The 20945-nt window shown below is 41.3% G+C and overlaps 1 protein-coding gene across 4 annotated transcripts in view; it reads left to right on the top strand.

Moving 5' to 3' along the window:
* Window positions 1–20945, top strand: part of VWDE (von Willebrand factor D and EGF domains) — a 384361-nt gene that overhangs the window by 296889 nt on the left and 66527 nt on the right. For all 4 annotated transcript variants that reach the window (XM_085630788.1, XM_085630785.1, XM_085630787.1 and 1 more), the window contains exons 20-21: window positions 1642–1815; window positions 5798–5968. In XM_085630788.1, coding sequence (XP_085486914.1) covers window positions 1642–1815; window positions 5798–5968 — 345 coding nt within the window. The remainder of the gene's footprint in view (window positions 1–1641; window positions 1816–5797; window positions 5969–20945) is intronic.

Below are 20945 nucleotides of genomic sequence, written 5' to 3'. Positions count from 1 at the left end.
GTAAATCCTTTAAACAGCTGCGGCCAGTGCAGGTAAGAGCAGTGAGGTAGGGAGGTGGGGTGGTGGTTCGAGTCGACAGACGACCATGAGGAAAATTAAAATGGGAAAAAAGAAAACCACTTACCCTGCACTCGCCGCATCGCCAAGTCGGCGGTACTGTGAGCGCAAGGTAATTGGTTTTCTTTTTTTTCGAAATTTTAATTTCCCTTGTTGTTGTCTGTTGACTACACCCGCACCTCACCCTACCCCCCCAACCCACCGCTATGACCTGCGCCGGCCGCGGCTGCCTTTAACATTTGTGTAATTGTACACCGCAACTGGATTAGGCAGTACAGGTGGCCACCCAAATACTATCACTCTGGAAATGGTCAGAGATTTTCTCCTGTAAAAGGCTGAAATAAAAGGTGGCTCTAACACCTCTGAACTTGATGGTGTCCTTACTGTAAGTAATATGTTCCCATCGAGAAAAAACAAAAGGTAAATTATGCAATTGCTCATTGCTACATATATTTCCCAGAGTGTAATTGTACTATGCTTCCAATTTTGTAATGGGAAAGTGCAAATAACTTAGAAATGTCAGATTACTTTTCCAGAAGCAAGCCAGGCAACCTGTGTTTGGTGCATCTTTCCAGGTAGGCACATTGGAAGGTTTGTACATTTGAAAAAAATGTTATGCAACTTTCAGGCAGAGTTGTAGGTCTCCTAATATTCTGTTACCCTTTTTTCTGAATCATACCCCAAATATGCAGTTGCTTTAAAAATGCAACAACAATGAGCATCTTTATAGTACTATTGAATGTATCAAACAGATATTAAAATTACCAGGGACAGTTTAACATATCATCTGCTTATACCAGCCTGCATGTTTGGACCCTTGATGGGAACCGTAAGGAAGGCATTTTGTTGGTGTGATTTGATTTCCCATTTCCTTGATAGCTCGTGCATCGGGAGAAAGAAAATCTAATTTATTATATTGTTTCTTTCTTTGAAACACTGGTTTGTTCCATTACAATTTTGAAAATCTTTCCTTAATACTGCTGTCCACCCTGTAAAGAAATGTCAATGTTATTCACATCGATTTGTTTAAAGGTTTAAAGGCTCTGTATACTATGGACAGCATTCCCAGAAGGACACTATCCTGAGGTTATGGAATTGCTAAAAGGGTATTGAAGTACAGGGTATTCCTAGCGCAGTAACTACACCCACCCCACTGTAATGCACTGTTAAGAAAAATTTCAGCTGCACAGCATCTTCTTTATTAAGAAAAAAGAAAACTTTGCGTGGGTACGATTGGGTAAAGCACACACACATCACAACTTTAGGAAGTACAGTAGATTGTTTTCTGTACTTCGCATAACTTATCTGCAGAAATTGCAACATTATGCACCCTTAACCATACTCCTAGCTCTGCTTTGATGGTTAGAGGAGCATTGCAAGTATGTCTAGAAATAATACAGGTTTGTAAATGCATGGTTATCCATTTCTGTCATTCAACTTTAAGAGATATTACATCATTAAGTAGTACTATTTGTCTACTCAAACATCTTTCAGTAATTATAAATATATTCTAGCCACATAAATATAAGTAATCTTGCTGTAATTGAGCTAAATCATTGTGCTCTTTTTGCACATTGTCTGCAGTAAAAACACTAGCTACAACAGAGTTTCCTCCAGACTCCGTGGTCCTAGAAGATTTTGAACCAGATTATGGTGATGCAGAAGATGATGTTGAGCAGACTGATAGAACTGAAGAGTACCTTTACGGCCCTGAAGAAAATGAAAGTACTGATGAGCAAACATCAGAGAAAGTTTCTGGCAAGTAAAGAACGCTAAAATATAGTTTAATACCAAATATATACATGGTTTGTATTTGCCACTTTAACAATAAACTGAAGGACTTCCACAAGGTCTCCTCACCGACCTGATGATGTCCATTTTCTCTGCAACTGTCACATCAACAGCTTTACCATATTTCATGATAACAATGTTTGAGTAGCAACTTTCTACCTTTTTTGTGGCTTTTGAGTATTCTTGTCAGTTTGTTTTGGGGTATTAAGAATGATCTGGGTAATGATATTCTGATCTCATTTTGTTGAATATGTGTAGGTCTGTTGGAAGTAGTGTTTACTTATGGTTCCTATTTAACTAGAAGCAGTCCCATCTGTGTGTTTTGTGCCCTTGTGAGTGATCTCTAATGCTTTTGGATGAATAATTATCATTATATGCTGTGTTGTTTGTTTTAGGGGACATGCTAATGGCAATTTTGTTGCTCTCACTCTTTATTTTGTGTACTAGTATAAAGTGCGCTCAAATGTACATTTTGGGATCCCTGCCTAGCCAACTATATTGCTTTTGCTCTGTCTACATTATTATGTGGTCTTTATGAATAAAAGTTGTGGCCCTGATTCACAAAGAGCCTCCATGTCCATGGTGGAGGCCTGCCAGTTATTGGCGGGGGCCGTCACTCGTGGCAGGACCTCTTCAGTGAGAAACTGCAGTTTTGCAGTCCCGCAATGATTTAGGGCCCCCGGACAGGACTGTGGGGCTTATGCCATGAGTGCGAAGGCCCTTTGTGAATCAGGCCCTGTATGCAGTGTTGGTGCACTGTTAAGGCCATATGCCATAATATTGAGCATTAGTTATCACTCTGCCAGACATTTGCAACTAGAATATGGATTAACATAATATTGTGAGGGTATACATAGTTAAATATAGATTTACTGTTCATAACTTCAGTTGTATGTCCTTTGAAGATATGTGAATTATCAAAGTACATAGATGTGGCATTAAGTATCTTGTCCTTACTTACCTATATATACTTTCCTTCACAATTCTTTGGTAGTCTATACTCTGGTCATGATAGTTTTATATTGTCAGGAAATAACATTGTTAGGAAGCACTGCTTTTCCAACCATTTGCACACGGTGCATGTTCAATAATCACTGAAAGACATATCTAACTGTCCTCTCTCAAAGATGTTTAATGATCATAGCATCTGCCAATGTTTAAAAATCTCATCCCATTTGATAATACTAAAAACACTAGGATATGAGTAATAATGTGTTTTAAAAATAAAACAAAACAAGTCAGGAAGCCCAGAGTTTAACTTAAATGATGCAACATACAAAGCTACACAGCAAAATAATCAAAAGTAAATTGCCTTTGCAACAGACCAGAACTCTCACTAATAAAGGGGTCTGTTGGAACATAATGCTAAAATACATAAAATGTAGGACAATTTATATAGGATTTCTCTGAAAACAATTCTATGGAACCTAATCACATGACAGAAACTTGTTAGCTTCAGCGAGAAAATATCTAATGAGAAGGTGGCAACATCTTCTCCCAGAGGAAGTGCAAGATGTCTTTGAGAAGGGGATATCATTCTTGAATGTAATATTGAAGTAATTTTTTAGAAATTCTCAGAAAACAGAGTGTTTTGATTCCTTATATTTTTTTAGTGCAGACATTGGATTTGCTCCTGCAAGGCTATCCTTCTAGTACAAATCCGATGCGAGGTAGTGCATTGCACATGGCAACCCTTTTTGAGCAGCAGGCCAATATTAATAGACATGGCTCTGCACTCTGTTCCCCTCTTGCACAACACACCACAGAACATTTGATTGATTCACTGCTTTGTATTAAAATGTGTCGTCCTGCCCCTCTATGTATTGGGGCCCATAACCATGCGCCAGAGACTACCAGGCATTATGTCAAGCAAATTTAAATGAAGGATTATAATTACAGAAATCCATACATTGTGGATAGCAATAAAGTACGGAGTATAAATGTATGAAACCAGTCACATATTATACAGTGTATTTTTAAGTATCCCTAGTTGGCTAATCTTTAGGCTTCAAAGGTTTTGCTGTAATGAGGGTTGGTATTTAATTTTTGTCTTGATTAGTATTTTGCACATTAATAGAGTTATATAGTGGCTACCCTTGGAATCACAGAAAATATTTAAGGGTAAGGATAATCATAAATAAGCATAGCTTTCAAGTAGGTATATAAAGTAAACTTTAAGTGATCATTAGACAGTTGATATTATGGAACCTAAAATACTGAGCTTTTCATTTAGCACCGTATCTCTTTTTTCTAAAAAATATTGTCTTTTTTTACGATTTGCTCTGAAATAAACAATCTCAAATTGAATTTTAATCTATTCTGTGTTATGCTGTGGTTCTCTACTTTGTTGTGAGGGAACCCCTCTATCCACACTGATTAATTAAAGTAGAAATCAGATGAGGACAACGAAAGAGGTAAAATGGTGTGCTAATCCAAATTTTAATGCATGACAAACGTCGTAGGTACTAGAATCTCCTGAGCGATAAATGCAACACTCACGTTAAAGACACAAAACATGTGGAGACCTCTTCACATCAGTACAATTGCATGTGAGTAAATCAACAAGTGTAAATTTACATTTATTCCTTGTAGTAAATTTACTACTTTGGCTATTTGCCATTTCAGAGTGTAAATTTACTACAGATTTACATGTTTTCACCTTACGAACCAGGGATTGGCGGCACTGTTAAAAATGTTAAGTAATGGCAGCCAAAAAATGACAACCAGACCTGGAGTAAGTCCAGCACCACACATGGCCTCCCACTGGTACTGCATAGAAAATAATTGAGGTATGGACTTAAAATAAAAACCCATGCGAAATAATGTTAACTTAAATGACATTTGTTTGTCTAAAAATATATATAAATTTAATGAAAGTTAAAAAATAGTTATATATAAGTAAATTATTATTTTATTATATATTTTTATATATATTTGTATAACTGTTTTAATTTACAAATGAATGCAGCTTTACTTTTTTTAAATAGCAGATTCATTTAAATGAATTTTAAACAAAGTTTGGTAACTGTTTATATATAATAAGTGAATCTAAACATTATATTTCGGTGCAATCTTTTTATATAAATGTATACAAAATGAATTTCAACTAAATTAATGTACTGAAATTAATTAAATGTGTTTTGAATTTATAGTGTAAGGTTACTACTAATAGCTTTTCACATGTTTGTGGAGTTCTCCACCACCCGGGTGGAGCTCTCTTTGTGGTAAACTAAATTGAATGAAAAATGTAAAATGTTTATTGAAGTTTACTTTTTTAAATTAAAAACAGAATTATTAATGAGACTATTAAATCAAATATTTAACTAATATTATATTAAATTTAAATTACTTTAAAAAAAAAAAAGATTTATTAAAAAGCCCTACCCAGTTAAAATGTTTACATTTACTTAGTTTGTATATTGATGGTGAGGTGTGAACTTGTGTGATGGTTTCCCCATAGAAGAGGTGGTGGTGGAAATTTCCACTCATAGGTTTGTGAGGTGCATTTTATTAGAGAGTAGTTCTACTGTAGCACTACTTTATGCACTACCGAATGTAGTTTGTGAATCAGGCCAATAGAGTTTAAGAAATATTTTAAAAGTTATACTGTAGAGTCGAAAAATAAGCCACTGGAGATTAATTTTTTTGATGTTCAGCCACAAGAAAAAAACCAAAATGTATCTTTTTAAGCTTCCTGTCACGGGTACATTTTGTTTAAAAAATGGATACTTTCCAAGTTTACCCCACCTATCCCTTTTCTGGTATTTGGTGATAAGTTTTTTCATTTGACCTCTGGCTTCCAAATTTTCCTCCAAAAAGCATGCATCTCTCAGAAAGCATAGTTTAACCCAATGCACCATCTTCTACAACGTAGAATCACATACAGTCTAAGGTATGGTAGCACAGTGTTGCGATAGAAGGTATCATATTGTTTTGCTTTTTTCCGCAGTATCGAGCACTAATCAGGCAAATTTGAAAAATCCATGTGCAGTTAATCCTTGCTTTCCTGGAGTTCAGTGCTTTGAAGGTCAGTCTTCAGGAGCTGATTTTACATGTGGGCAGTGTCCACCAGGCTTGTCTGGAGACGGACGTGTATGCACAGTGCACCTAGCATTACCAGGTAAATATACATTAAAATATTTTTTATAACCCAGCCCTAGCAATGGTTCAGTGTTCTTCCTTCACTAATCCTCTCAGGAGCTGTGTGACCCACCATCAGTCAGCACAAATGTGTGTGTACCCATTGCGTCCTATTGATGACAAAACATGCTTCTAAGTTGGAATGTTAATGTCCATCAGCATAGGCCATAAAGGCCAGAAAAATAGAAAATCCTTTGAGGATTGTAAAGAATAAGTCTTATTTTACAGTCACAGAGAATGCAATACAAACCTGTCTGTTTTGTCATAAAATTGGGTGCCAAGAAATTCAAGGGACTTTCCCCTGTCCTAAATATGGCTGGCTACCTGAACGATATAATTTGCAATTAAATACTTCACTTATTTTACTATCTTTTAATTGTGCAACATATGTAAGAGGGTCTGGAAGAATTCACATTGGAAGAAAGTAATGTTTGTTGTCTGTTTGTGTCTGACATATTCACCAACATTTTGGAGTTAATAAAACATTTAGTGTGCTTAACCTTTCACTCATAATTTACAAAAGAGAGTGGCTGGTCTATTTCTAGCCCAGTAACTGCACTTTGTAGTTCTTCAGTCCAATAACAGGGAAGCTTACAGGACATTATTCCAGTCAAACCATTCCTAGTAACTGCAAAGTCCCTGCCCATTCAATTTCTTGCTTTTTACCATTCTTTCACTGCCAACAGCTTGATTAGTTTTGAATTCCAGTCTTAAAAAGGGGGTCTTGAATACACCTATAGTTTTTTCACCATGTGCATGCCTACATACCTTCATAAAGAGGTCTGGGGCAAGTTCTCTAAAGAAAATGTATCACCTACCAAGTTTCTTCCTTGTGTATATGATCTGCAGTTGTAGAGCACACAGTCACTGATGCATGCAGTAGCCATATGTTGTCCATCTTTCGGATAGACCTAGCACATTTTCTTACTCTGGTGAACTCCCCTGGCAGATGCTCACCAGCAGAGGTCTAGACCAGGCTTTTCCAATGAGTAGCTTGTGAGCTAGTGGTAGCTCTCCAATTATCTGTAAGTAGCTTGCTGTGTGGAGCCCAGCCTGCTAAATTAGGTTTTACTTGTATACACTAACATACATATACCAACATTGAGAGTGCATATTTGAGTTATTTTCAGAATTTATAAGTCAATATATGAAGAAAAACAAATAAATTTCCAAAGTATTATTAAGGCTGATATTTGAGTGATAAATCATGTGGCATTTGAAATTCTTTTTTAGGTTTTGCCTGTACAGCGCTTGCTCTGTGCTTGTGAAATCTATTGTATTAAATATATCTTCAAAGAGACTTACATCCTGCCTTCACTTCTTATTGGTCATTGTGCTTTTCACTTTACTTTTCCTTGTTTCTATTGGTTGCATCATTCTGTTTCCTGTTCTTCCTGTGTGTTTCTCTTATTGGGTTCCCATCCGCAAAGTACTGTATTCATCCGCTTTGGTGGAACTTCTTTTAAGCGTCTCATTCTGCTGTCACTACAACAGCTACACCCTTGCTTTAAAATTCTGCCATGGGCTCAGTGATTTGAATTGTTTACTTCTAAATTACTCGTTTTGCCTCTGCAGGCTGCATGATTACCGATGGGCTTGGCTGCTGCTCAGACCAGTTGTGCCTGTGTCAGTTTCATGCTCTGATCAAGCGCACATTCCTCTTTACGCCAAGGCACAATCAGGGACCTACTTGCGGGCTTATACGTTCTTTGTGCACTCTCCAGTTCCCCCCTGGGCCAAAGCAGGCATCCACATCCGTGTGCCTTTGTGGTGCGGCATCCCTTTTATTTCATTGCTGGCGGGTGATCGCATGTGGTATTTGCATGTTTGAATGGGAGGCAGGGCCGGCTTTAGCGCTGGTGGCGTCCAGTGCGACTATAGTTTTTGGGGCCCCCACACCCTATGACCGCCTCTTCAGATTCTCTCACTACCACAGGCAAAAGTGACCATCATCTCTCCAAACATAAGTTATTGCTTAACACAGAGCCCCCTTCTGAGGTCAGCTCCACCCCACAGGTCAGCGCTCAGTGGGACCGCACCAGTCGCACTGCCCTAAAGCCGGCCCTGAGGGGAGGTACGGAGTATCAGACAGCACCTGCCCATTTAAAGGCCTGTGTGTAAATGCTGGTAACATAACATGCCAAAGCTTACAGATGGCCATACAAGTCATTCTAAGATATGTAAAGTGCTTTTCCACACTTCTAAGATGGCTGAATGAGACCCGGTTTGGGAAGTCATGTGTATGCAGTTGTGCTCGAAGGAGGCAGACTTGGTTGCATCCTAAGAGTTCAAGCCACGGGCCAGACTTTTCTACAGAGAAGCGGTCTCCCATTCACACAGACTGGAGGCAGCTGAGGTATTTAGAGACAGCTCACTGATGTCGACCTCCGTTGCAATTCAGTTGCAGTTCACTCCATTTGGCTTTCTGAAGAATAATAAAAAGCCAAGTCAACCGCAGCAGATTTGAACCCACAGACCACAGGCTGGCAGGAGGCAAGTGATCTTGTGTTAACCACTAAGGGCTTGCATGCTACTGAACTGGCAAGTTGAAACACTAAGAGAAATTACGCTATTTATGTAAGGAGGAATTTTATTGTGGTAGTTTGAGAAACTTCTGCCTGGGTGGGTACCGTAATACTTTCATCAGATTTCCCGCGTTGACCAATAGAAAACATCAGGGGCAGGCTTCTTAAAAATAGTTGCATATTTTATTGACAGAAATACATCTATTTCGTTCCTACTTGCTTCAGTCATACTCTTTTTTTTTTTTAGCAGCCATATACCTTATTTTGATAGAAGAATCTCAAAATGAGCATTCATTTTAGCCCTCAGTTTACCTCTTTTCTGAGCATTTGACATAAATACACAGGTAGTAGCGTTCCCTTACAGGGAAATGGCCGCACATCCACTAAGCACAAAGTAATCTAACACTGATTTAGTGTGAATTTTCTTTTTTGTAAAAGTATTCTACTATATTTCTGTAAGCGGGTGTTAAGTCAGCCCCAAACACCTACTACCCAAAGGTGTTATTAGCACAAATCAATGTGCAACCAATTTAAACACAAAAACTGAGGCTCTTACAGCACACCATTTATCCTTATCTAGTACTGATTAGGTTTATCAAACCCTTGGGTGTATAGAACCCTGCATTCAGAGCGGAGAAGACCCAACGATAGTGATCAGAAATAGAAATCCAGAAAGGTCATTCTTCATGCTGTTTAGCAGTCTTTATTCTTGTTGAACAAATATTAAAATTCCCAGCACACGATTAGCCGACAAGTGTTTCGTCTTTGCTTGGACTTTTTCAAGGCATAAATGTAGAAATCTATACAAGCCAGAGTCGGAAATGCGCCGCATCTATACTTGCGTTACAGTATGTATACGCGAGCCCCAGCCCGGATATTTGTATATGTACAACTCAGCTCAAAGTGTCCCACACAAAACCATGAACACGATACTGATATCCGTCCATTTATCAGGAAAATCCAATGTATTTCAGAGCTGGATGTTAGCAATCATTTAGCCACTAAAATCATTCGCATCCAGTCTTCTACAAATTATTTTCCAAAGTCTAGTCCTGTAACAATTAAACCGCTCCACATTAGAGAGTCCGAATTACCCGTTGGTTACAATTTATCAGCGGACCCTCATTCACGTCCCTGCTGCAACATGAGCTGTCGCCTCATAATCAGCCAACCTGTCCTTCTATAATTTCATGTGAGTCACTTCACTGACGTCCAATCAAAAGGCTTGTAATAGTGCTCTTGTAGAAATAACCAACGAAATAACACTCCTATCGTGATTCATGCGGCACAACCATGATACGTTGTAACCTGGAGCTACAAATCTTCAATGTCTTTAGCCGATCCGCATAACCCCACAGTCTCTTTTTCTGAGCAGTTTGCAAAGTCTGAGTCTTAATTTATGGCAAATGCTAGGAGTCTAAAATTGAATTAAAGTCTGAGTGTTGAAATCAAAGGGGGAGACACTTGAAATGGATGTTTCATAATATTTTGGTGTATGCTTCGACCTTTGCTCCAACGACTGATGATGTCAGAGCCAGCAGACTAGCTTGCAATGGTGCAGCATGTGCAGTGGCACCATAACCAAATGACTTGAGGCACCCACTAAACATTCATTATTGTTGTAATTTACTACCCTTTTAGTGGAAAGGGGCCCAATGTGCCTTACCTGCCCTAGGGAGCATGGCCACGGGACCATCTTACAGCACTGGTTAGTGCCCTTAACTCTGTGACCACATTGTTCATGTTTTTGTCATTACCTTCATTTTTCAGTTTGTTTTGTTCTTTTGGCTCCAACATCTGTGTATTGCATCTATTTGTTAATTTATCTCTTTGGCAAAGAATGAGCTTAACTTTGCACTGTCTAAGACTGTGATCATCTGGTTTGGGTTTAATTTGAGGTCACATGTTTGCATGAGTTAAAAAAAAGTTTGAATCAGGTGATTGCTTGCTATTATGAGGTTGGGATATGGTAAGGGCTGAAAAAGAAGAATCAGTTTGCATCAATTTTGAGAATTTCATGAACAGTTCTCTACATATCTTGGTCCTCCGAGTCTCTCAGCCTCTGGTCTCTTTGGCAAACACTGATTTTAACTTGGCTGGGCATAATGTGAATTGGGCACATAACAATGCAGTAGACTGATGGGCATATTTTTTTATTACTTCATGTTTCCCTTGATTAGCACTGCACGCTGCACTTTATCACTTGATCAGTGTAGCACACCTCACTTTGGGGCAGATTTATGACGACTGGCGCATCCCTGCATATCAGCAGGGATGCGCCAGTTATTTTGCGCCACAGCTGCGCCACCATGATTGCGCCGCATTTATAATGCGACGCACCATGGGGCAAAAACGGCACAGATGCGTGACGCATCTGTGCCGAAAAGTGGCGCATTGCTGGAGTTGCGTCGCAAGCGAGACGCAGCTCCAGCAATGATCTGGGGGGCCCTATCTGTACAATGCTGCGTCAATCCTTACGCCTGCTTCAAGCAGGCGCAGGGTTTTGACGCAGCATGGGCCTAAAAGTGACTGAGTGAAATCTTGTAGATTTCACTCAGCCACTTTTAGGAGGCGTTCCTGCGCCGGAACGCCCCCACCTGCCCTGGAACGCCTACATGTGGCGCAGGGCTTTACAACGTGACGCATCTGGGAGATGCGTCACGTTTGTAAATGCCCCGCACCATGGCGCAGGATTTGCGCCGCTGCTGCGTCACAAAAGTGACGCAACGGCGGCGCAAAAGTGCCGCAAGTGCAACATAAATCTGCCCCTTTATCTTTAAATTTTGTATTTTATTTTTTAATTTATTATGGGGCAGATTTATGACGACTGGCGCATCCCTGCATATCAGCAGGGATGCGCCAGTTATTATGCGCTACAGCTGCGCCACCATGATTGCGCCGCATTTATAATGCGACGCACCATGGGGCAAAAACGGCACAGATGCGTGACGCATCTGTGCCGAAAAGTGGCGCATTGCTGGAGTTGCGTCGCAAGCGAGACGCAGCTCCAGCAATGATCTTGGGGGCCCTATCTGTACAATGCTGCGTCAATCCTTACGCCTGCTTCAAGCAGGCGCAGGGTTTTGACGCAGCATGGGCCTAAAAGTGACTGAGTGAAATCTTGTAGATTTCACTCAGCCACTTTTAGGAGGCGTTCCTGCGCCGGAACGCCCCCACCTGCCCTGGAACGCCTACATGTGGCGCAGGGCTTTACAACGTGACGCATCTGGGATATGCGTCACGTTTGTAAATGCCCCGCACCATGGCGCAGGATTTGCGCCGCTGCTGCGTCACAAAAGTGACGCAACGGCGGCGCAAAAGTGCCGCAAGTGCAACATAAATCTGCCCCTATGTGTTTGTGTTGTATTATGTAGCGCATCTTGTAAAAAGTGCACTGTACACCTTTGGTCACGTGCAGAGGGTTGAGTACCAGACTCACTGCTTTCGACTGTGCATTACCACAAAGGCAGTTTTTAGGGTCATAGCCTGTTCTTCACTGCTACTCTCACTCATATTTTCTTTGGATTGATAAAAGGTGACAGAGGAAGATACCAAACTGCAACTTCCACATCTCTGTCTGTGGAAGTGTCCAGTTTGGAGGCCCAACTTTGGAGTGTACGTATTTGTCTATCCACTTAATTTGCTGCTTTTTGACTCTGTGATTTAAAAGCTCTGCAGCTTGAGACTAGCAAAGGAGATCTTTTTATTTCAAGCAAGTCTGTATTTTATAAGCTGTGTCTATCTTTATGTTCTGAGCTTTCACCACTTGTTTTTTGACTGCTATTTTAATTATAGTCCTTTTTTAACACCCATCACTGAACGCATGCAATATATTTAAAATTATTATGTCCTCACTGGTATTTATTTTACTTGCCTAAAGATGTTGAAATGCTATTGTGCCCCAGAATGCTCTCAATGTGGTGCGACGGAATTCACAACTTGGCATCGCCGTCCAATTCCCTTTATATTCCAAACAGTGGACAATATATTGCCTTTCTCAAAAAACAAGTCATAACACTTTTATGGAGATTCTGTAACTTATATTCCACATCTGCTCACCAATTTAAAACTTACCAAAAACATAAGAATCACATAGGCGAAACTTAATGCATTTACCTATGCTGGTTACAAATGTTATTACCTTAGTACAAGGGGGTAAGAAATTAGGTTATTGGTTGAGGGGAGATGAGGTGAGGTGAAACCCTTCCCAAGCAGCAACCACAGTCCTTCTCAGGGTGAACCACAAATTTCACTAAATTAACCAATGCTTAACCCTCTGGTAGCTTGGCACAAAAGCAGTCAGACCTAACTTAGAGGCAATGTGCAAAATATTTATGCATCACACCAACAGTAATAAAGTGAAACCACAAAACACGAAAAATACTAAGCCAATTTAAAATAAAAAAGAATACATTTTAATAAATAAAAAGTCACCAGGCCAAATTAAATCCAGTCAGTAGAACCTTAGCTATGTTTTTATTTAAGTTTTCAGTGTGAAATAGAGCCTAAAAGACCAAAGCGCGCAACCGCTGGCATCTGGGTAAAATCAATAGTTAAGGATGACTGTGCCAGAATTTGAGTCAGATACAGAAGGTGGAATGGGACTAGTCTCAACTTACCTTCGGACTTAGAAGAATAGAAGTATCAGTTAAGCCTTCGGCGATGGCTGAAAAAACTCTGAGCGGAAGACGCTCGATTTCCTGCCAGAAAAAGTTGACTTTGTCGATAGGGAGCCTGTCGCCGTTAAGCCCAGTGAAGATTTTTACCTTCTGACTTAAACACCTTTTGGAAGTTGAAAACTTCCAGCAGGGCGAAGCTGCAGGTTAAAGAGGGCTCCACAACGCTAAATACTGTTGTTCAGAGGTCCCGCTGAACAGGATTTGCTGCTGCGCAGAAGAACATAGCAGGATCTACATTGAAGTCAGGCTGACCAGCGATGTACCTTGGACAGATCAGATGCCAGGTAAGTCCCAGTCTTCTGTCGGTTCTTCTGACACTTTTTGGTGAAAATAATTCTAAGTCCCAATTGCTAGGGTTATGCAGCAGCAGCAGCACCTCCAACACTACTTCCAAGGCTCCAGGTCCTGGGGGAACCATATGGGGGTTCAGGAATTCAGCAGAGGGCAGGTGAGGGGTTCAAGATCTCTGGGGCTTGTTATGTTCCTGTAGCTCACACAGGAAGAAAGCCAACTAGCCCTTGGAGTCACTCTGTTAGTCCTGGGTCCAAATAAATGGCCCACTTCTCCTTCGAAAAGCAAGGCAGGCCACAAGCAGCAGGACAGTCCACTGGCAGCAGCAGGGCAGTCTTGTAGGGAAAAAGGCTGGCCTCAAACAGCAGGACAGTCCTCTGTGGTACAAGGCAGTCCTTCTAAAATCTTTCACTGGTCCAGGATTGTACTAAAAAGTGGCTCAGGCGGTCCAATAGTTTACCTGGTGACTGCCTTTGAAGTAGGGGACCTCCTGGACTACTCCAACATCTGGTTCTGGAACATTTATCACATCTTCTACTAAGTCTCCAAGAGGTCTGTGTGACAAAGGGCTAGTTTCAGGCTTTTGTATGTGTGTGTGTTTGTGCTCGAGGCAGCCCTTTGAAGTGTAGGTGAGGCAGGCAATAGCTCCACCCCCATCCTGTCAGGATGACAACAATGTTTCCCTCTTTACAGACAAAGCCCAAAAGCTAAGCTATTTATAGTCGTGAGACCCAGGAGTCGGACAAGAAGTCTGATCCAGCACACTTTCTTGTACCTAAAGGCTTTGGTGTAATCATGATATAAATTGTGCCGCTGGTCATATGGACCTGTTATTATTGACTGACAGTGTAGGAAAGGATCGATCATCAGCACCAAAATTCAATTACAGTGAAAACTAGTTGGATAAAAAAGTACAAAAGTGAGGATGGTGTCTAAACTATGAAAGTTTATTAGCAGATTAGTCAAAGTTACAAGTTTTAATCAGTATGCAAATTAGGTTAACAAATAAGCATATATATCAATTTGGTCAATCAGTCTGAAATTGTACATTATACAGAAGACAATGTAAAGCATAACCAAATATAAACGGTATAACGGAGACTATATTAGTTCCTTAAAGGAACTTGACTAAGCTAAAAATAGCACAAAGAATGGCAAGGGGAAATTTTAAGTTGAAAGATTCCGCATCAGACGAACCAAAATAAGGTTCAGGGAAAATAACTAGAGGCGTTCAAGAGATCAGCTCAAGAACTAGAGATTGAGGAATCAGCAGAGTTAGGGAAAGGTCTTCCCTCAGCGAATTCAGGACAGGGTCTGCTAAACTATTCTAAGAGACACACGATTAAATCAAACTCATGTGGTTTCATATCCCAGGGACTCTCAAATAAATTAAATGCGTCAATCGGGTGTAGGCCAATTTTCCAAGCACAAGCATTTTAGCACTTGTTAGTAGTAGTAAAATGAACAGGGTCCTAATGCAAACAAAACAAATTCAGAAAACAGTAGTGGTGAAGGCAAAAGGTTGCAGATATAGCTGTTATGTTCTACCCCTGTACAGGTATTCTATATTGACAAATCATTTCTTACAGTAGTACAATACTGCTGGCAACCATGTGTGATGCCCTGAGGTGATCTGACTAGTATTAATCTTGCATATGGTGGCCACTAGTGTAGTTTTGTCTGATTTGGTCTCTATTAAAACACTTCTATTATTAACAGCTGTCAGTGAGTTTCATTGAACAGAAATGGTTCTTATTACAGTAAAGGTTGAAGGACACAGTTCTAGCCTCTACTGCTCTATACGGTTCCAGTCAAAGCAGCATCTATTTTATCATGGGTGATTGCTGTCCCGATGAGCAGCCCATGGTTGGGCAAAGACATAATAAATAATATTCCTGAAATACTGCTTTTTATATTTTTTACATTCACCCAATGTTGGACAGATTTCCTGCTGTCACTACCTGATAAAATGAATATAGTTTCATGACTAGCCTCTTATGTGATTCGGTGTGCGTATGGGAGGAGAGGTGTTTGTGTTTAGGTAATTTCAAGTTAGTGTATCAAAAAACTAAAAGTGCAGTTATATTTTCCTTGGTCTGCTTTATAACGTACAATCAAAGTACACGTGGAGTTAGGCCAGATGTACGACCCTTCCAATTTGCTAATCGCAAATTGTGTTGTTTTGCGACTCACAATTTGCGACTCTCAAATTGTAATTCACAACAGTGTCTCAGACACTGTTTGCGATTCATAATGGGGTCACAAATTACCAGCTTCATTAATATTCTTGAGGCCGGTGCAATATGCAACCCCATTGGGAATGGCTAGCACTCCCAGGGATGGTGGCCTGCTGGGGTCAGCAGACCACCAAGTCTGTGACTGATTTGTAAAATAAGCAGTTTTTTTAAAAAAAAATGCAGCTCATTTTCCTTAAAGGAAAAAGGGATGCATTTAAAAAAGAAAATGTCAACATTTCTGTTTCGTTTTCTAGGAGTAGGCAGTGGTCCCTTGGTCCACTGCCTGCTCTTAAAAATATTTTCATTGCCAGTCACAAAGGGAAAGGGGGGTCCTGTGACCGCAATTGTGGTTGCAAAACATTTGTACATTGAAGTATGACTCGCTAGTAAGAAGGGATGCCCTTGGCATGCCCCTTCCTAATAGCAAGTCGCAAACCCTATTTAGCAAGTTGGTAATTGGTTACCGACTCGCAAAATAGGGTTTGTACATAGGGTAGACCGAATTTGCAGTCCAATTTCCTATTAGCGACTCCAAAGAACTGATGTACATCTGGCCCTTAGAATAATAAATGCACACTTCATTACAATCAATGGCTGGTCCTCCTATTAATAGATATGTTATGTTCTGTGTGTGTGTGTCTTCATGCTGGCATCAAGAGCAACTTTGCACATGTCTGGTTCAGAACAGTATTCCTATGAAGGGATCATCCTCCGTGTATGTAGCCCCCAAAATATAATCTGTCCTGAAGGAAAATAGGATTTCCAGAATGTATTTGATCCCAAAATTGCTAGATACACCACCTGATGCTTTTTTTTGCCACATCAGCTATTTCAAATGCAAAAAGAACAATTGATAGACAGGATGCAGAACAATGTCATACATTTACCCCAGTACAGAGATCTGGGCCTATATCCATCATTTTTTTGCTCACCATGCCATTCCTGTATGGATCCAGTCATATGCAAATCCGTCTTGACCCTGCACCCAATATGAACAGTCCAGCCCGAACTGCTAGGCCAGGTCCTACCTGGTATGGAAACAAGCATCCTAGGACTAGTTTTGGGCTTTCTGCTCTCATTAGCCAGGATAGCTTGACTCCAGTGGCATGGAGAGCATGGGACCCACGTCTGGGCATACTGTTGTGATGTACTTATTACCCAATGCACTCTCCCTACAGTGGTTCTCTGCCTGGCTGCTCAGCCTATGATGAGGTCATATAGAATGTTCAGTGGGTTTGGATTGAAGGGAGAATCAGTTGGTGTGGAGGGGCTGGGCAGCGAGTAGACTGCTCCTGGTGGGGCACTTTTATGGATCAGAACATCTTCCTGTAACCTAGAACCTGTGATGTAACTTAAGGAATAAATCTACTACCTTTACTTACAAGACATGCCTGCGCATCCTTCTTCGTTTTAACACTGGCGACGACTTGAAAGAACCTACGTGAGCTCCCTTTAATGGACTTGTATACCTAAGAAACTGAAGAAGGGCTGTTAAAAGAAGCAAGCTGGCAGTCCAGAAGCCCCACCAGTGACCAAAAGATCGGTCAGCCCCATCGTGGACGTGCCAGTGCCTGCTGAACTTGGGTGAGTTTTTCCCCAAAGGAGTAACTAGACTAACAGAAGTTCCTGACACTCCTACAACTTCCTGATGGTGTCACTCATCACTTGTGAACGGTCAGCCCTGACCTGGGCCTGCGAGTTCCTGTTGGACTTTCCCTTTTCCTCTCTGCCTGCTGTTGAACAGAAGATAGAATTTGTGTTTAACTTGTGGGTCCTAGCGTGTGCACTATATCCAGACGTTTTTCACTCTGCCTCTTGTGAGTATTTACTAAGGGCCTACACATGATCTGCGATGAACAGTTCAAGTATTCGTTCTGGCAACCTATTTCATTAGTAGTGACTTTAGTGGCAGTCTGTTCTGGCAGCGTTTGGAAGTCAGGAACAGTATGTCCCCGTTGTGTAAGTTTTTTTTTGTCTGTTATTGGTGGTGTTTCTGAGACATTCATACTATGCAATGATCAACTGCCATCTTTGGATTCAAAACACTGAGTCGCGAGTCACATATTGAGCGCACGCAACCTTACCTGAAGTTCCTTCGTGGGACCCTCCTTGTCGTCATGGATTTTTCAGAGTCTTTGCCTGCCTTTGAATGCTGCATGCACTGATGTGCCGTGAACCTTCCGGCACGACGTGCGCTGCGTGCCGCCATCTTGTGGTGGGCGGCTGCATCTTCCTTCTCTCTGGTGGCTCCTGTTTGTTTGCCGCCAACCACGCTGTTTAGCATCGCAATAAAGATCAGGAAAAAAAAAAACTAGATGGACTCAGGGGACAACGCGATATTCTATGCCTGAAATAAGAATAGATCTGATTCCTCCGAATACTTAAACTGTGCTGACTTACCTACATTCAGTCGTCCGGCGATGCCTCCTCCTCTGTGACGTTTTTCTCATCCTTGAAGCGTATTGCTGTCTGTTACGTTTGGAAGCATGCTGATGCTGTGAGCCATCTAGCTCAGTATCACTGCCGTTCCGCCATCTTTTGGTTGGAGGATGCAGCCATATGCTGTGCCAGAACGTCAGGGAAGTATCGCACTGCAGTTCTCAATAAAGTTATTTCAAGTTCTGGTGGACCGCGAACGACAGCTCATCATTATTGTTCTTCTTGTGATTTTTGCTGCAACACTTTACATATAAGCACCGCAGTGGTCTGTTTCAACGTATGGTGGGGAGTCGTGTCTTCGTTGCTGCAAAACCTGGACACTGGACTTCGCTAGCAGATGGTGTGCCATTAACAAGGACTTCATGACTGGGAAATTTCGGGTGAGTGATCGCTCACCGGAGTAAGAGACTTTCTTTTTGGGGTCATTTTAGACTGTAATACTGTTTTGTGGGGGTGGTTGCAGAGTAGTGACTTTTGTTTTTAGGGAGTTCTTGTGTCCTTTCTATGTGTAGGGTGTGGAGTGGTGAGTGCAGGGTGTGGGGCGTTGAGTACCCAAGTTTTGGGTTTGTTAGGAGGTGTGTTCTCTGTTGTGTGGAGACTGTGGCCTGTGCGTGTTGGTTGTAATTCACTGTTTTTTGGTTACCCTGGATCTTGCTTTGTTTTGGGTTTACAAAAATACCCATAGAGTGTTCGAGAGTGTTTTTGGGTTAAGAATGCCCTGGATTTGTTTGGGTTTAAGAAACCCTGGATTTGCTTTGGGTTTAAGAAACTCTGGATTTGCTTGGGTTTAAAAGAAACCATGGATTTGTTTGGGTTAAAGATACCCTGGATTTACTTTGCATTTAAAGATACCCTGGATTTGCCTTGGGTTTAAAAATACCCATAGAGTGTCTTGAGTGTGTTTTGGGTTTAAAGTTACCCTGGATTTAATTTGGGTTTAAAGATACCCTGGATTTACTTTGGGTTTATAGATACCCATATTTGTTTTTAGAGTGTTTTGGGGATTATAATTTCCCTGTTTTGGTATGGGTGGTGTCTTATTCCTCTTATTTGAGGTATACCTGTCCTGCTGTTAGTTGTGCAGTTGAGGGTTGTAGATCCCTGTTCTGCTGCAGTCTTGTGCTTTAGTTGGTGGCGCAATGGGTACTCCGTGTGGTGTGGTGGTATTGTACCCGCTGTTTGTTGTGTGAGTTATAGAGGATAGCATCCTCTGTTTTTAGGAATGTAATTCTTTATCTTGCATTCTTTGTTGTCCATCATCAGTATCAGGGGGAAGGATGTGTTATAGGTTGTTGTTAATGCATCCTCCTTTGCTGACGTGCGTTGTATCACTTTCAGTCCTTTTTGAATGTATATGATCATTATAGCAGGGGGGGTGATGTATAATTATTTTGTTGTTAATGCATCCTCCTTTGTTGAGATGTGTGTTTTATCACCTTAACACATTTTGAATGTTTTCGTTCATTATAAGGGGGGAGATGTGTTGTGATGTACTTATTACCCAATGCACTCTCCCTACAGTGGTTCTCTGCCTGGCTGCTCAGCCTATGATGAGGTTATATAGAATGTTCAGTGGGTTTGGATTGAAGGGAGAATCAGTTGGTGTGGAAGGGCTGAGCAGCGAGGAGGCTGCTCCTGGTGGGGCACTTTTATGGATCAGAACATCTTCCTGTAACCTAGAACCTGTGATGTAACTTAAGGAATAAATCTACTACCTTTACTTACAAAACATGCCTGTGCATCCTTCTTCGTTTTGACACATACCCATCCCATCTCTTGACTGGGGGTGAATGTATGATTTATTCAGCATTCCGTCCATTATTTGTTTGTGTAGCACTTTTCACCCTGAGTGGAATGGGTATGCCCAGACATGGGTCCCTTGCTCACCGTGCCACTGGATTCAAGCTAGCCTGGCTGATGAAGGGTAATACCCAGAAACCGGTCCCAGGATGCTTGTTTCCAGTCCAGGGAGGACCTGGCTTGGCAGTTCGGTCTGGGCTGTTCCCATGAAGTGCAGGGTAAAGACTGATTTGCATATGGCTGGGTCTAAACTGGGGTGGCATGGTGAGCAAAAGAACGATGGATTTAACCCAGATCTCTCAACTGGTGGTGAATGTATGATTTATTCAGCATTCCGTCCATCATTTGTTTGCTTAGCACTTTTCACCCTAACTGGGATGGGTATGCCCAGATGTGGGTCCCTTGCTCACTGTGCCACTGGATTCAATCTAGCCTGGCTGATGAAGGGTAATACCCAGACACCGGTCCCAGGATGCTTGTTTCTGGTCCAGGGTGGACCTGGCTTGGCAGTTCGGTCTGGACTGTTCCCATGAGGCACAGGTTCCAGACTGATTTGCATATGGTGAGCAAAAGAACGATGGATTTAACCCAGATCTCTTGACTGGGGTGAATGTATGATTTAGTCAGCATTCCAGCCATCATTTGTTTGCGTAGCACATCAGCTATCACAAGCCAGGTGCAGTGTGTATGGTTTTGAGTTCAGATCCTCTTCAATGGCCCAGAAGTGTTTGCCTTTCCTGGAATTAAACAAGTTCTAGGACAGTTAGTCACAGTTTCTGGGACACCATTTTGTTCCTGTGAACTACAGGCGAGAGAGACCCTGACAGGTCCGGGTTATGGAGGTGCCAAAGCTCAGAGAGAGTTGAACATTTTTACTAAAAATCACCTCTATAAAAATTTTAAAATGTTGGCTCTCTAATGAATGATATGTTTTTGATTCTGATTAAAACCCTGCACCAATGATACTTCATTCAGGTGCCCGGCCT

This window comes from Triturus cristatus, chromosome 10 (genome assembly GCF_964204655.1).
Source record: "Triturus cristatus chromosome 10, aTriCri1.1, whole genome shotgun sequence".
In the NCBI taxonomy this organism is placed as follows: domain Eukaryota; kingdom Metazoa; phylum Chordata; class Amphibia; order Caudata; family Salamandridae; genus Triturus; species Triturus cristatus.
This window is presented reverse-complemented; position numbering and strand designations above follow the sequence as displayed.